General features: G+C 33.2%; 1 protein-coding gene across 2 annotated transcripts in view; it reads left to right on the forward strand.

The window, feature by feature from the left end:
- The window catches only part of Sema3a (semaphorin 3A), a 460,497-nt gene that overhangs the window by 308,780 nt on the left and 134,355 nt on the right, over positions 1–17,362 (forward strand). For both annotated transcript variants that reach the window (XM_074064863.1, XM_020153314.2), the window contains 2 exons: positions 446–603; positions 5,369–5,431. In XM_074064863.1, the coding sequence (XP_073920964.1) occupies positions 446–603; positions 5,369–5,431 (221 nt within the window). The remainder of the gene's footprint in view (positions 1–445; positions 604–5,368; positions 5,432–17,362) is intronic.

A 17,362-nucleotide genomic window follows, 5' to 3' on the forward strand; every position in this document is an offset into this window, starting at 1 on the left:
CCTACAAGGTTATACTATATTCTTTTTCACATACTCTTTCTGCCCTGTTGACCCTTAGGCTTACCCTTCTATCTAAGGGCTTGAAATATATGAAACCACTTAAATAAATACTCATAATATTGAAGAATTTTATATAAATGACTGACCATTCTAAATCATTATGACCTATGAATAGATTCCATTAAACTTGTGTAGACAAATTATTTCTCTCCCTTTGTTGTTTAGGAATGTGCCATTTTGGTGTATGAAATGAGGAAACTGATGTATTTCATTCTCAATACAATGAAACATTAAAAAAAAAATGGTTCCTATGTATTTCTTAGTGTCCTGAAGAATGAGCACTAAACAATTGCTAACTGGAGCAGCAACCAGATAACCATGTCTGATAGTCTGCTCACGTGGAACGTCACACTAACGCCCAATGTCTTGTTTTGTTACCTTGCAGAAATGTTGGAATCCAACAATGTGATCACTTTCAATGGCTTGGCCAACAGCTCCAGTTATCACACTTTCCTTTTGGATGAGGAACGGAGTAGACTGTATGTTGGAGCAAAGGATCACATATTTTCATTCAATCTGGTTAATATCAAGGATTTTCAAAAGGTACTTTTATTCTAATATATGCACCATTGTTCTCTTGAAACATCTTAAGTTACATAGAATTCTCTGCCTATTTAACATCAGAACAATTTACAGAAAATTGTTTTAAGTGAATATTTTATATTTCCAAATGCAAAAAAAGAATAACAATAACAAACCAACAGACGTAACAAGCCATAAAAATCACCATTTAGAAAACCATAGTACTTTCAACGGTTAGTCTGAAAAATACTAAATTTAGTTTATCTTTCTATAATTATATAATTTTTCCTGCATAAAAGTAAATACCTGAACTATTATAGAAATATCCCTGAACTGAGTTCATATTCTATATATATGTATATGTATGTGTATAAATTTATACATCTCTTTATATTGCCAGCAAGCTCAGAGTTCATCAAACAATTCCTCACATGTGTGATCTGATGTTCCACCTAGATTACATTATAAAACAGTTTTATTAGAACATAGGCATTCACTCATTTATATATTTTCTATGTTTGCTTTTATGTTACCACAGCAGAGCTGAGTAGTTGTGAGAGACCATCTGGCCCACAAAGCCTGAAATATTTACTATCTGTCCTTTTAAACAAAAGCTTGCAAACCCTGATTCTGAAGATCATTTTTCAAGGCATCAGGTTTTTGCATAGTCACCTAGACATCAGAATAATGACAATTTTAACCTTGTTGCTTATATTGCTTCTGGATTATTTTATTAATAAGTCATACAGTTTGGAAAATAAACAAGAATTGACAAAGTAGTAGAAACTGTGTTACTAAGTCTACACGCAATACCCTGAGATAATAATTTCTCAGTCAGTTTTTCCAGTCCTAAATTCCCTGAGGCTGGAAGACTTTTATGCAATAGCTTTCATGGGAATCATAGTACAGCATTGTTTTTGGCATGCATACCTTTTGGAATCTGTGTCAGTATTGCTTCCTAACATTAAGGGCTCTGAACTGGTGTTTCTCAACCACTCATAAACAATAACAAATTGTATGATAACTTCTCAAAGTGACTGAATGGCAGAAAGCTTTATTTTTGCTTGGAAAATGTTGCTTTGGGAACAAAATAAGGGTTTTATTCAAAGCTGATTTATATATTTAACAGGGGATAGCATCAAACCTGAGACTTAACCTTTTCTTCTATTACCTAAACACTAAAATTATGACATAGTCATAGAGATTTGATACATTCTATATAGTCATATAAAATGGCAATAGAATTATGACATAATTTATAGTTAAGATATGGCACTTAAAAATCACCCTGGTATTAATTCTTCTTCAGATGATAGAAATATTGTCTAAGATTATCTGTAATCTAAAACTGTTATTGATATGTTTTTCTGAAATGCTAAAAATGTTTGTTTCAAGGCCAGGCATGTTGGTACATGCCTAGAACCCCAGCTACACAGAGGCATAGGTAGGAGGATTTCAGTCCAAGGCTGGCCCAAGGCAAAAATACAAGACCTTGTCTGAAAAACAATTAAAACAGAGAAGGGCTGAGGCATAGCTCAGGTGGTAGAATGCTTTATTAGAGCACCTGTCTGGAAAGCATAAGGTCATGGGCTCAATCCCCAGTACCACAAAAAAAAAAAAAAAAAAGAACAGAAAAAGAAAAAATGAAAACCTTTGTCTCATAGTTTTTTGAAAAGGCCACAAAATAAGTAGAATTTACTAGTTTTCTTACAAAAAGGAACCATTATTTGTGAAGGAAATGTGTAATCTGACTATGAAAAATTTGAAATTTTAATTTTAGGAAAGTATATCAGTTAAAATTATCAATGTTATGTTTTTATCATTTTGTAAAATTCATATGTCTATATATAGATAGATACATAGATAGAATAAGAGCACAGATTGCCTCAAACTATATGCTTAATTTATTTAACTTTTTTTTGATAAATACTCTGAATTTGGTTAGTATGTTAAATTGTTTTTAAAACTGCAAAACTAAATCATCATATTAGAAACCTACTATTTTATAACTGAAACAAATCCTAAAGCCATATGTACTTAGCATGGGTTTATAAATAATCACAGTACACAGTACATTATGCTACATATCGCTTATATTATAGTTTTACTACCAACTAGACTTGTAATAAATATATTTGAGTTAACAAATTAATTAGAAGCTAAGTAACTTGTCCATTCTCATAGTGTTCTTATTACAGCTTTTTCTTTGATTTTTAAATTATTATTCTAATAACGGAAGACCAATTTCCAGTTTTAAAACAATTCATTAAAAACAGAATGTTTAATTTTAATTACATAACATTTTTTAAAAAGAGTAAACCCAATTTACTTAAGCTTACATCTGTTCATTTATATCTGGTATTTTTAAGCCTATATGTATATATAATATTGAGCAACATTTTTCTAAGCATCCACACTTATAATAAATTCCATGGGAGATATTGTCACACATCCTTAATAATTCTTCCTGCCAACCTTACAAGAGGAGAGTAAAGATAAGTTGGTGGAGTGACTCAAGTTGTAGAGTGCCTGCCTACAAGCATGAGGCCCTGAGTTCAAACCCCATTACCACCACCAAAAGAAAAGAGGAGAACAAAGCAAGGATGTGTGAACTTAAAGGTAAATCTAAGCCAACCACTTATAATGGCGAAATCCCATTGTCAAGTGTGGAAGAAACATGGGAAGATTTTTTGCTTCATAAAAAGATACAGTCTCTTTAAGGAATTCATTTTTTTAAGAACATGAGTAAGGGATCTGTGGGTATAGATTAGGGGTGGAGTGCTTGCCTACAATATGTGAAGCCCTAGGTTCAATTCTCAGCAAAACAAACAACAAATACATCTGAGTAAGAAGGCCTGTCCTCAATAGAAGCATAGGATGATTACAATGAATAAGTGCAAAATTTATCATGAGATGCTTTGAATAATGACGTAAGAAATTTAGACATTGTTAGTTAACTGAAATTTTTTGACAAAGGAGAAAAATAGAATATAGCATGAATATAAAAATTGTTTTTATTAATTTTTGGCATGAGGGTGAGACCATGAAATGAGGCCACTAGTAGCTCAACAACCCAAAACAAGCTAGGAAATGATGGGAGAAGAGCTGGCTCTTTAAAATAAGCATATGTTTACATATACAAGCATACATATTTAAAAAGCTATGATTTTATCATAATTTAGCTGGAAAGTTAAATATGACAGACAATAAATCATAGCTTTGCTATATATTATTATTGTTGTGTCCTAAAGAAAATTTATATTTTATCCTCCTCTTGTGTAAATGTTACTAAGAATAGGTTACTTGACCTTCTATAGCAGACCTGTGGCGTGGGAGGTCTTGAAATTACTCTAGAATAGCAGGAGTCAAGGTAATGTGAATTATGAGGATGATACTCTCACGGTTCTTGAAAGTTTTTGTTATGTGACTACTTTATAAAAAGCTTACTGAATAAGTCAAATAAAAACTTTAATTTAGATATGCAGACATATGTGGAAAGCACATAAAAAAGTATATGCAAATTAAGAGCTTAATGATAAAAAGGAATGCACCCCAGTTTTCTTAAATCTTTCACATTTGTGACATGAACTTGAAATACATTCATCAAGGTGCCGTATGTTATTTCATTATCTTGTTTGTAGATGTGTTGCATTCTCATTTTTAATTTCCTGGATTGATTATCACAACCTTTGCCCAAGTTTATGACCATTTATATTGAATTATCTGAAGGTCCCCAAATGAATGGTAACCAATCATTTGAAGCTAAAAGCTTTCCAGAACAGAAGACTGATGAACTGTCACTGTCTCTGGATTTTTCTTTGACAATGAACATTTTCCTCTGAAATTAATTACTTATCGAAGAAGAGAAAACTGAATAAAGAAAAATAAATTGTTCTGCCCAATGCATTAGGACTCATTAGAATGTTCAGGGGATTTGGAAAATGTTGTATTAAAATTAGAGTATTTACATTATTATTATGAAGAAAAATATATTCAGTATATCTTGGTTCCTCTATTACTATTACTGTATTCACAAAATATGGAACCCCTTGGAAAATGAAGCCAAGTATTAGCGATAAAGACACAAACAATTATTCCTCAACTGGTTTGTTAGTCCAAAATAAGAGGGTAAAATTTTTAAAAGTTATGTATTTGCTTCTTCAGAGTCACCTTTATTTTTCCAAAATATATAGTTCTGCCCTTAAGTATTTTCCTTCTCATAAAGAAAGAAAATTGGAAGGAAGGAAGGAACAAATGAAGGAAGGGAGAGAAGGAGGAAAAGAAAGAAAGAGAGAGAAGGAAGGAAGGAAGGAAGGTAGGAAGGAAAGAAAGAAGGAACTCTTGTAAACTGAGATTTTCTAACCATTTTAATTCTCATTCTAGCATATTGTCCTGAGATTTTAACCTGAGAAATCGATCCAGAGCATCCCACTATTAAAATTTCAAAAATCACTATTTCTTGAGAAATACTAATTTAATAGAATATGAGCCAAGTTCTATGCCAGTTTATACCTTTTCTGTAGATTCTCACATCCTCCCAAGATTACCTGCCTCTCCCATCCTGTGTGACCATTCTTTCCACCCCCTACACTCTGTAGATCTATTGAATACATACTGCAAATAATACTGGATAGATGTGCATAGAAAGTCTAAACTGAAAGGTTCCCTAATGGTTTGTGGAAGTTTCTTTACCTCAGCTACCCCAACCTAATCCAAAAGGCTATGCCACATTGGGTCTCACGGTGAACTTAATTGGCACAAAGTAATGCTTCTTCTCTGTCCCTAGATTGTGTGGCCAGTATCTTATACCAGAAGAGATGAATGCAAGTGGGCTGGGAAAGATATCCTGGTAAGCATCAAACTACTTAATTATTCTAAATAATGTATTATTCTGTCATCTATTTTTGTTCAGTATTCTAGTAAACATATGTTGATGGGCTTAATCACTCTTTGAAGAATAAAATAATACTATAACATTCTAAACACATTGTGAGTTTTATGCAAAGATAGTGGGTAACAATAACAATTTTCCTAAGTAAAGCAAAAATATAATCATTTTGTGGATTTATATATGCAAAGGATAGTTAACAAAATGCAATTTTGTTGTATATATGCTTGTAGTAAATGTCAACTTCTTTGTGTATGTAGATTTACATATATTAATTCCTCTCGAAAGATATGAAATGATTCCATTTCTAAGTCATGATTAAATTGTAACTTTTTCTTTTACATTCCTTTCCCTCCCTTGCTCCCTCTCCCCCTTCCTTCCTTTCATTTTTAAAATAAGTATTGATGTTGCTGACATTTTTCTAGGCATTGTGAAGCCAAAAATGAATACTATGCATTGTAAAATAGTCAGTTTAAATGTTTTGTTTAGTTTAATCATTGTAATTTAGAAGAAACACATCCTCTGTGCTGCCTAAAAACATACATCAACCTGTGAATGTGTACTTACATATATAGTTATTATCAAGGGACAACTTGATTAATTTGTAGCAGTTGCCTAAAATGATGTTTGTATGTAGAAGGATTTAGAGATGGGATTTGAATACAGGAGAAAGGAAGGTCTCAATCTGGCACCACTGTTGGGGGCAGCTGAAGGAGGATAGATTAGGGAAATTTATCTTTAAAAATTACATATTAAATACAGGTATGTTAAAAATTACTCATAACACTTACTAAAGGTTGTAAATCAGTCTTTATTAAGGAGGAGTAGTACTGCAATGGGGTTTTGTAAGAGGGGAGAGAAATCCAGCTCTAATCTAAAAGACAAGTGGAGATTTGTAGTCAAGTAGCTGGTTGGAGAGGGTAAGTGGGTAGAAATTTACTAAAAGGGAGTGTCAGGAGTAAAAGGAATTCTAACTGAACTGATTTGATAGCATTATTGTTGAAGGGAGATCAAGGTGATAAGAACTGAAGAGGGATAAGGAATTTGATTAAATACCAAGGGTGGGATGTTTTTTACAAAACTGGTTAGCAGAATTGTTGCTAAAATTGAAGCAAGCCAAAATCAATGTAGAAAACCTTAAGAAGATAGTTCAGAAGAGAGTGACTCTATGATCAGGAGACTGAGTAGGTCAATTATAAGTCATACTGTATCTTTATATTGTTAACCACAATGGTGCAGTCTATGATCAGAAGACTTCCAAATTCTTTGTGTCTTGCAGGGAAGAATCCATGGCAGGACACGTGGGCGTAAATGGGGTTTATTAAATGTTAGGGAAAGGAAAATACAGAGGGGAGCATGGTGGGAGCAAATGAAGTCTGCCAGCAGAGAGACAGAGAGCTTCTCTGGTTAGATACTTTTAAAACTTATGCTAATCTATGGGAAGGGAAAAACCATGTGATTTTTGCCCAATAATCAATGAGTGGGCAGGGATCTGCGGGGGGGTTCCCAGACATGTGAGGATGCTCTGGGCCATCCTTGGGCAATCTACATTTCAGTTCCAAACTTTCCCTACTTCTAGCCTGCTGCAATAGTATAAAACAGTTTTTGGTTAAATGAAAGTGGATAAAATAAAATGTGTTCTTTTATCAAATTTATACTGTCCCAAACACATTTGGAAAGGAATAAAAAGAACAAATGATTAAGTCCAAAGAAGGTTAAAACTTGTATGCTGATACCCTCACTGACCCATTAAACTTAACTTTCTTTGGGCTTTAGTATCCTCTTCATTAAATGGAAGAACATGTATTATAGCTGTGAGAAAAAAGTTTAATAGTTTTGTGCAAATTATTAGAAAACACATCACAAATCTAAGACCAAAATGCATAACTACATAAAGAAGAACTTTATTAACATTAAAATACCATATTCACCATGAAAAATTATGCTGAATTTTTTTCAGTGTGAAAACTGAGGATGAATAGAAATGGGTGTCTTATCTGTATATTTCTGTTATTCAAGAATGCTCAAGTGATAGAGAGCCTGCGTTGCAAGCATGAAACCCTGAGTTCAAACCCCAGTCCCACCAATAAATAAGAAAACAAAAAAGATAGTCTAAATGGTGAAGAGGAACATAATTGTCAAGGACCAAGCAGCCTTATAATTTAAATAGCATTTTGTAAATGTAGTTTTAACAATAATTTTATGAAGTGGGTATAGTTACCCCAATTTACTTGATTAGAAAATAAAATAATTCAGAACATACATTCAAAATCTTCTTATTCAAAAATTTTGTAACATTTCAGGTGTTACACTAGAAGCTAAGATAAAAGTTTCTGTACCCCCTTATAGTGTTTTTAATAGCAATTGGAATATTTGGATTTGAACTTGCCCCTTAAGACACAGATAATAAACAACAGAGTTGGGCAAATATCTTACTTTTTCTATGTTCATTAAGATTATGAGTATAATAATAACCAGCTCACAGAATTCCTGTAAAGTTCAAAGAATCATAAGTGAAATTATTATAACACTGTAATATTAACTATTAACAATGTCAATGATAAAAATATTACTCATTATTGGTATATATAATAGAATTATATGAACAATTACTAAGTAAAAACATTGTAAATAAAATTATTCTGGCCCTTCTTGATCTTCACCACAATAGTACAACACTGTTTGGAATGTTATTTAATTACAACATTGAAGATAATAATTGTATTTGTTGGACAAACAATCTGGATTTTATAATAAGCAGAGAAACCCAAGTACTGAGCGTGTTTGATTTCATGGTTGAATCAGTTCATTTAATTACTAAGACAGCAGTTATTCTTTTGTGTTAGTATGATTTCAAAGTTATTCATCTGAATGCTTCTCTCATGTTCTCAGATCTTACTGCTTTATGTAGCTATTTATCTGTCTAATTTGTCTATATATCTCTGTATCTATCCATCCATCTAATGTCTGTCCCCTCAATACTGACAACTGTAGGATTATTTTGTTAGCCCTCTTGCAGTTCAGCAGCTGCAATAAACTCATGATTCTACCATACTCTATGGGTAACATAATCACCACATCAGACATATCCTGTCTAAGAAGGACAACTTTATTATTTTTTACAGGCTTATCAAAACTGCTTGTGGATTTTGCAAAACTAACCATGAAGGGGTTAAGACATACAGAGTTTGCTAAATCTGATGCAGTAGACTAATGCACCTGATCTTGTAATAGCAACTTATAGTACAGATGCTAAAAGCATATACATTATCTTCCATGCACTATGGTGATTTGAGACATTTGCATTTTTAAGCTCAATGGTATAATAATAGTAACCTAATCTTTCCAAAACTCAACAAATTAAAGTAGCATCATAAAATATATGTACTGGATATTCCTTTTATTCTGCATTAAATCAATTTGATTGCTGTGGCTTTTGAATTCTCTTTGTTAACATTGATTTAATGAAATGAAAACAATGGTTTTTATGCATTTTATTTCAAGGAAAATACATTTTCCCTCTAGTTCTACTTAATATTAATGATTATTGCATTGTGGAACATTGAAACCTGTCAAAGTCATTTTAAGAAGGGAGAAGAGGAAAGAGGAAGAGTAATAGAGGGCATGAACTAACTGTGGTGCATTGTATGCATACATGGAAATGTCACAACAAAAGCCCCTGTAAAACTATTACATACTAATAAAATTGTTTAAAAAATGAATATTTCACATTATCCATCTGACCACCCATTTTGTTTCTTTAATATTGCTTTTATTGACCTATTATTGAAGAATGTTTTATGCATTTAGACCACATTTTATTAAAATGTTGATTTTATTTAACAATCATCCTCATTTAAGTACTTTTGCAATTTACATATTTACTACTTTTAAGCAGGATGCATTGCATTTATTGGTTATTTTGGATACTTTAATTTACAGATCCATTTTTTCCATTTTTTATATAAGATTTTAGAAATAGTCATTAGATGGCTTCTTGAGAGTTGTAACATTTCCTCATTAATAAATGTAAGAAAATAAATTCCAATAATTATTATTAACAATAATTTAAATAATTAATTTGAAATAAAGATTAAGAGGAAAGAATTTTTTCATTCAAGACCTGATTTGTGAAGTGACACAGGGACACTGAAAGAAATTCTATAGTGTATCTTGAGTAAATACTAGTTGGCTGAGTTTTATGGACAGTAACTCCTTTCAAAGAGCTCTTCTCTTAAGATGCTGGAAACCACAAGAATGAGGCTTGAGTGGATTTTGCAGCCATCAGGACTCCAAAACAGAATTGTAATCAAAACAAGAACTGACCTGAACATTTATATAAAAGTAAACTAACAGCCTCTTTGTGTATTTTCTCTGGTTTCTAAAATGTGGGTGTACCCTTTCCCTACTGATTTCTTCTATAACTTCTCTGGAAATGAAGTGCCTTTAAACAAATCATCCTGGGGAACTGCTGACTTCTCAGCATTCAATTCACATCCAAGTATGCAACAGGAGAAATGGGACAAAGACACTCAGCAATTTTACACACTTTGATAGTGGGCCATTCTTAAGTTTGCTTAGGAGAGTGCTCCATTCCTAATGCTATATTCTTACAGTTTCTAGGAAGTGAGGACATGCCTCTGCATTGAACCATGCCTGTCATTGACTTTAGTCTCTTATGGAAAAGAATGTCCCCATTCTTCCATGCACCTGGGAACATTCAACCCATCACTATTCTGCTCAGTTTTGCATCAACATATATATTAAAGTAGCAGTTGGAATTTGAACAACTATCCTACAAGGAATGAACTTTGTGGTAAAGAGGGAGTCTGATGCCTGAGACAGATATATATGCCATGCATGCATGTATGTATGTATGTACATATGTATGTATGTATGTATCTATCTATCTATATCTATATATATATATATATATCTTTTATGCATCTACAAACAAATGAAATTAGATGCACAAAATTCAATAGTTATTATTAGTTATTATATACACATGCACACACACACACACATTAGTCTGTGCTGGAAATGACATTTCTGACCTAGACCTAAATTCCTTTTTTTCTCTTGTAGAAGTGAATATCTGACATTTAAAGCATGTAATCCTTTAATATGCCTTTTTCTTGGTGTTTTGTAGGTTCTGACTCTTAATATTGCTACAGTACTTCTATCAGTAGAGGTATGAAGTGCTCATGAACTTTCCCATTGCTGTCACTTAACAGCTATTTGGGAAGTACAGAACATGCACTATCTGAATTCTGTTATTCTCTACTCATATTTTTGATATTTTCCTAGGGCTTAAAATTCATTTCTTTGTTCACAATAGCATTTCTATTGGTGGATCAACTTCCTTGACCCTGTTTTGCAACTGAAAACTGAATTCATACTAAGCTGGTAAAAGAATCTGTTTTGAATCAATAGCTCCCTGAATATTCTTTGTTTATCCTACTAAACCATTTCTCTTAGCACTGAGTTTCAATAAAACCAAATGGCAACCGTATGACTGCTAGAAATATTTTGCACATCACTGGAAATAAAAATTTCAACCATCTGAGAGGAACAAAAAAATAATCAGATTCTCATAACATTCTTTTCCTGGATGCATTTCAAAGTGTACTATGATGCACCTGAACTTTGGGACATTTTTGAAATTCTACGAGAATGATTTTTTGCCTTTAGCTATTATTCACTGTTAATACTATGACATTTTATAACATAACTATCAAATTTACCATGGCTCAAATTGCAAGACTGCAGCAGCACTAATTTTTGCCAAGTAATGCAATTAAGAATTTGAAGCTGCTCATGAACCTTAAGTTGTGGTACATTCCAAAATGCATGTCAACTTTTGAATTTCATGTACTTTTTCAAAAGTCAAAATTAATATCCACCTTTAAGTTTTTAATTTTTATTTTAGGTGATTTAATGCAAGATAAAATTTTATTGAATGGATAGTAAAAATTTCTTTCTAAGTTGGGAGTTTAAGAAGTTTTTATTGTCTCAGAAGTATAGTTGTCTCACACTTCCTCACATCTTTTGAGCAGTGATTTTGACAGCATTTGTTACAGATTATTTTTAAGGACTATTTATATATTTAATGGCCTAGGAAAATGTTGTCTTCCTCTGAAGGTTGCAAACAACCTTGGGAAGAAAAGATAGTGTCCTCCTCTGGAGCAAAGGGCAGGGATGTTTGTTGTCTAGTACAGTGAATAAAATATCTCTCTCAAGATCTAAAAGCCAAAATGACATACCCATTTTCAACTACTCAAGTTCATTCAACTATGATTCCTCTTCTGTAATGCAACTCATTGCATGTGTAAGTGTCACCTGGGCTTCTACTTACTGCCGAGAGAGAATCACACAGTCAAGGCTCATATTCTGACTATTGTATTTCTGTGAATAATAAAGCCCTCTGTCTCTGAAACAGGTGCCACCTGTCTTTTGGTGTCCATGACACCATTGTAAGTTAACCTGCTATCTTACAGATAAGTAAAATCACAGATGCTTTACAGTTCTTGATAATGTTGATTGTAATTTTTGTGGACATTCTAGATGATCTCATAAATATTAGATGATTATCAGTTTATTTATTTTAAAATATTATTTCATGATAAAATTTGATGTTTCTTCAGATTTTTGATGATGACCAGGCAAAAGCCTTCTTTTATGAAATACCTCAGAAATGAATATAGGTCTTCTGTGCCTGTATATCCATATTTCTGCTTGGAAGTAAATATAATGCAAGCTGAATTTAGTGACTACAGGTTAAATTCAGGATCCAGAAGTCATAGTAATGATAACTAACACTTACTGAGATATTAATCTCAATAAATAAATTTCTTCTAATAGCTCATTTAGATGACTTCTATTTGGTGATAAGTACATATTTGCATCTTTCTTCTCTCTCTCTCTCTCTCTCTCTCACTCTTTCTCTCTCTCTCTCATAGTCCTGGTTCTCAGATAGAGTCTCACACTTTTTACTCAAGCTGGCCTTAGATGGTGATTCTCCTACTTCTTTCTTCCCACATAGCTGCGATTACAGGTGTGTTGACTACATCTGGCTTCTTCTTTGATATGAGTCTGGTTAATGTTTGCCTAGGCTGGGCTCCAATCACAATCTTCTTATCTCTGTAGCCCAAATAGTTGGGATTATGGGCGTGAACCTTCTTGACTGGCTTCATATTTCTTTTCAGTGTAATTAAATGAATCAATTTTATGCATAAGATAAATATGCATGGCAAATGAAACTTTGACAATTTATTTTAGAAACTAAGTTTTATTATAACATTGAATTATCATGCTTTAATAATGAAGCAGAATAAGATGGTAATTTATGTCTGAATTGCTATAGACTAAGTCTCATATATATGAATTTAAAAACTCAGAATTTAGTTTTTGGTGTTTTGAGATAAACTCTGGCTAGGTAGCCCAGGCTGGCCTTGAACTCATAACCTTTTTGCCTCAGGTTCCAAAAAGCTGGCATTAAAGAAATGTGTCACCACACTCAACAACTTTTAGGAATTTTTTAGGTTTCATATTAAAATTTAACAGTGCATTGAGTTTTTGCTTACAAAATAAGACTGGCATTTAAATAGAGAAGTTTCATATATGTTTTTTTGAACTGTGCTGTTTTTTAGAAATTTCAATTAAATTCTTAAGGGCTGAAAGAACAAATAATTGTCATTATTTAGGATGGGTTAGTGGCTCAAGTGCTAGGGCCCCTGTCTAACAAGTGTGAGGCCTTGAGTTCAAACCTCAGTATTATAAAAAAAACTAAAAAGTTATTATTTAGAATTAACTGAACACCATAACTCACCCATGCATCAGTGTATGTACTTTTAGAGTACAGTAAGAACATTATAATCTGTAAGGCCCACTAGCATGATTTGGTCCATTGCTGGGAAAAGTATTTTGGACAATGTTTCTTACTTAATAGTTCACAAGGTGTTCCAAGACCCACTGACATGTAGTTTCTAACAGTTGTCCCTGGTATTCTGAATTTTACATGCTTGATAATCTTCATGAATATATTTCTCTTTATTCCTGAGGGTACACTGGCCATCATAGCATAGATATCACCTGAACTCAGATATTTTCCTCAGAGATGATATTCTCTGTCCCAAGACAAATATGCTTTGGTTAACTTTTGGCTATTTTTTTCTTTAATTTGATTTTCAAGAATAGTAATAAAAATATCATCACTCTCATGTCCACAAACCATCATTAAACTTTCCTAAAGTTGTTTATACTATTTGATTTTAGTGTAAATCTAATTATTACCTTTTTAGAGGTGGTAAGGAAAATGGGATACAAAAATTATGCCTAAAATTGACACTATTTGTAGAGATTGGGAATATTAACTTTATTTTAGCTTTTATGCATTAAGAGAAGAATATTTTATAATTTTTCATTATTACATTCAAATAGGCACTAAATATAGCAAATATACCTTTATTATACTATATGCTATATACGGTATTAAACAGAGACTATTTTTGCAGATTCGTGTATTCCTAATGCAATGATAAAAGACTTGATTTTTGGCATTATGCTTAAAATGACATCAATGTTAATACAGTTTATTGATTCTAGTATTTAATATGCACTTTAAAAAGAGGTATCATTATTTTAGGAATAAAATTTTCAACTAACAACCTGGAGTTTTTATGTGTTTGTGTTTTAATAACTCAAATTCGTAATTCCCCATGTACATTCTGTAATGAGCTATTTATTCTGTTGCAGTAAAAGATATCCATGAATTAGGGCTTTAACAGAGGCCAAAACATGTATGAATGTTATAAAAAAGGATTTTATTATGGAGATTAGAGTTTATCCATTGGTAGGTTGTGGCGAATAAATCTAGGGAAGACCTCTGACACAGAGAGTGGGTCTGAAGTTACTGTAGGAAACTAGAGTTGACGTTAGGGAAGAAAACCTGGACGTAAAGTGGGAAGAGAAGGGCAAGGGAGGACCAGGACCTATCTTTCACTAACTCCAACCTCCAACTTCCTTTGGGTCAACTTGTGTGATTGGAAGAAGAAGCTGGTACCCTTTGCCGTGGAGCTGCACAGTGATGAAGACCAGATATTGTAGAAACTAAAAACTGAGATCTAGTGGGAGCTGGGGAGGCCCTAGACCCAGGTATCAGACCTCATGCTGACAAACTGGTCAGTACCTTAGAGTCTTGTTTATAGTTTAGCTCATGCCTCCCAAATTTAATGAACATTTCTTCTGTGACCAACCTTAGGCAACTTGTAGAACAGGGAATTCTAGGAAATTTAATTCCCGCTCACTTAAGATGGTAGTGGGTCATGCTCCACAGCTACAAAGAAGAAATTTCTGTACTTGTGTTTGAAAGAGTGAACCATGGTATCTACCAGTTGATGACAAGAGCAGTTACAATTTGTAGTACTCACCTGTTTGAGTAATGGAATTCCACGGAAATGCTAGTGAACAAAATGTAATTTCTCTTTGTAACAGAAATGTTACAAATGAATAATATTCAAAACAAATTTTCTTAAATATGTTTTACTTTGCTAGCTCCAAGTCTGGGCTTAAATTCTTTTAATTATATCATCAGAAGAAATGAGCAATTCATACAGTTCTTGGCATAAGTAGAATGGCACAGTATGTGCAATGGTGTGAGAGTTAAACAGTCAAGAAAATATTAAGACCAACAAAGAGAAGGTTGATTATTTTAAGAAAGGATAACCAGCCAGACACAGGTGGCTCACACCTATAATCCTAGCGATTCAGGAAGCTGAGATCAGGAGGATCATGGTTTGAGTCCAGCCAGGGAAAACAGTTTGCAAAATCCCACATCTCCAGAACTGGGAGTGTGGCTGAAACAGTAGAGCCCCTGCTAGGCAAAGTCCAAAGCCATGAGTTCAAACCCAATCCTAGTCCCATAAAAAAAAAAAAAGGAAAGGATAACCAGTTACTTAATTAATACATGCAGTACATAATGTTAACTACTTTACATGAATACATTATTTAGTTGAGGCACATAGACTCAGAGATACTAAGTAACCTTATGATAGCCACACATAGATGGAAGGTGTCTGAGTAACTCTAAACCACATCTGACTAACTTTGAATTATCGGATTAATACAAGTAAGTACCTCTGTACCATTTCTAGTTTATCATTATAACTACCCATTGACCTGAATGTTTTCCTTATTTGAAAATATATTTCAAATGTAAATGTTTTAGAGTAATTAAAATGCTCCATAAATTTTAATAAATATGAATAAAATTTAAATTTCTGAAGTTCTAGATTTTAATTTTATTCAGAAATCATATCTACAAGTTTCTGTGTGTGTGTGTGTGTGTGTGTGTATCCTTGGGAAGATTATTGTAGAGATACTATTTATAGAAATATTTAGCAAAATATGCCTTAACAAATAAAATTGGCCGACTGGCAGCAAAATCATGCCACTATTTATGTTGTGCTTGTCAAAATAATATTTTAAGCAACAATACATGTAAATGCCATTTTGACTAAGCAGCCTGTATTCCTATAACAATCATGCCATATTCTCTTTGGTGTTTGTAGGGCTGCCATAACACAGTACCACAGACTGAAGGATTTTAAACTGAAACCTTTTTTTATAAGTTATGGTGGCTTCAAGTAAAAGATCAAGGTGGCAGCAGAGTTGGTTTCCTCTGAGCCGCCTCTCCTTGGCTTGCAAATGACCACACTCTTGTTGCCTCATCACATGGTCAGCCCTTGAGCTCCTTGAATGTCCAAAATCCTCCTTTTCTAAGAATGCCAGGTAGATTGGATTAGGGTGGACCACGAAGGCTTCATTGTTAATCTAGTCACTTCTTTCAGGCCCTATCTCCAAATGCAGTCACTTTTTAATGTACTAGAAGTCAGGTCTTCAAGGAATGAATTTTGCAGAGGCAGAATTCATCCCATAGCAATGTCCTCTATCTGTGCCTTAATAATTCATTAACTCTGCAGATGTTTAATTTATCTTCAACATTTTTTTACAAAAATTCTTTATTTCCTAATATTTTATTTTTTAAGATCCTTACATAGAAAATGAATTTTAGGTTCCTGAAACAGAAAAGAAAAGGAGAAAAGGGAGTAAACATGGACTATCCATGTGAATGGAAATACATCTGATATACCAGTATCTATGTCTCAAACCAGGTTGAGTCTCCATTTATTACATGATATGTTAAGAGAGCATTTTATATTATTAATTATATAATGATCTTTAGTACTTTGGCCATAAGGACTCCTAGTTTTGGGGTATTAACCAATACAGATGGCAGAAGGAGGTTAGCTATGACAAACATTCCTATAAGCTCTAAACTTTCTGTTTCCTCTCTTTCCTCATACCTGATTAAGGATACAGTTGGTCTCTCTGAGTAGTGAACTCTGTTATGATAAAGACATATGTTAGGCTGGGGGGGTGAGGGCGGGGGCTGGTGGCTCACGCCTATAATCCTAACTACTCAGGAGGCAGAAATCAGGAAGATCACAGTTGGATGCCAGCCCAGGCAAATAGACCCTATTTTGAAAAAATCCATCACAAAAAAGGGCTGGTGGAGTGGCTCAAGGTGAAGGCTCTGAGTTCAAGCCCCAGTACCACACACACACACACACACACACACACACACACACACACAAAGACATATGATAGAATTAAATACACAAAATAATCTTGTCCACAGTTAATCACTTTAGAGTATACTCTTATACTTGATGAAAATCAAAGTTTTAGTTGCATTAAAGCAGAAGCACCTTGTGTAAAATATCACTTTAAAATTGGAGTAAGGATTGTGATTACTAAGTAGCTTTCCTACTATTACAGGAAACATATTTAGGCAAATTTCATATAACAATTTACAGTTTCCTACATTCA

The sequence above is a fragment of the Castor canadensis genome, chromosome 2 (assembly GCF_047511655.1).
Source record: "Castor canadensis chromosome 2, mCasCan1.hap1v2, whole genome shotgun sequence".
NCBI classification, from domain to species: domain Eukaryota; kingdom Metazoa; phylum Chordata; class Mammalia; order Rodentia; family Castoridae; genus Castor; species Castor canadensis.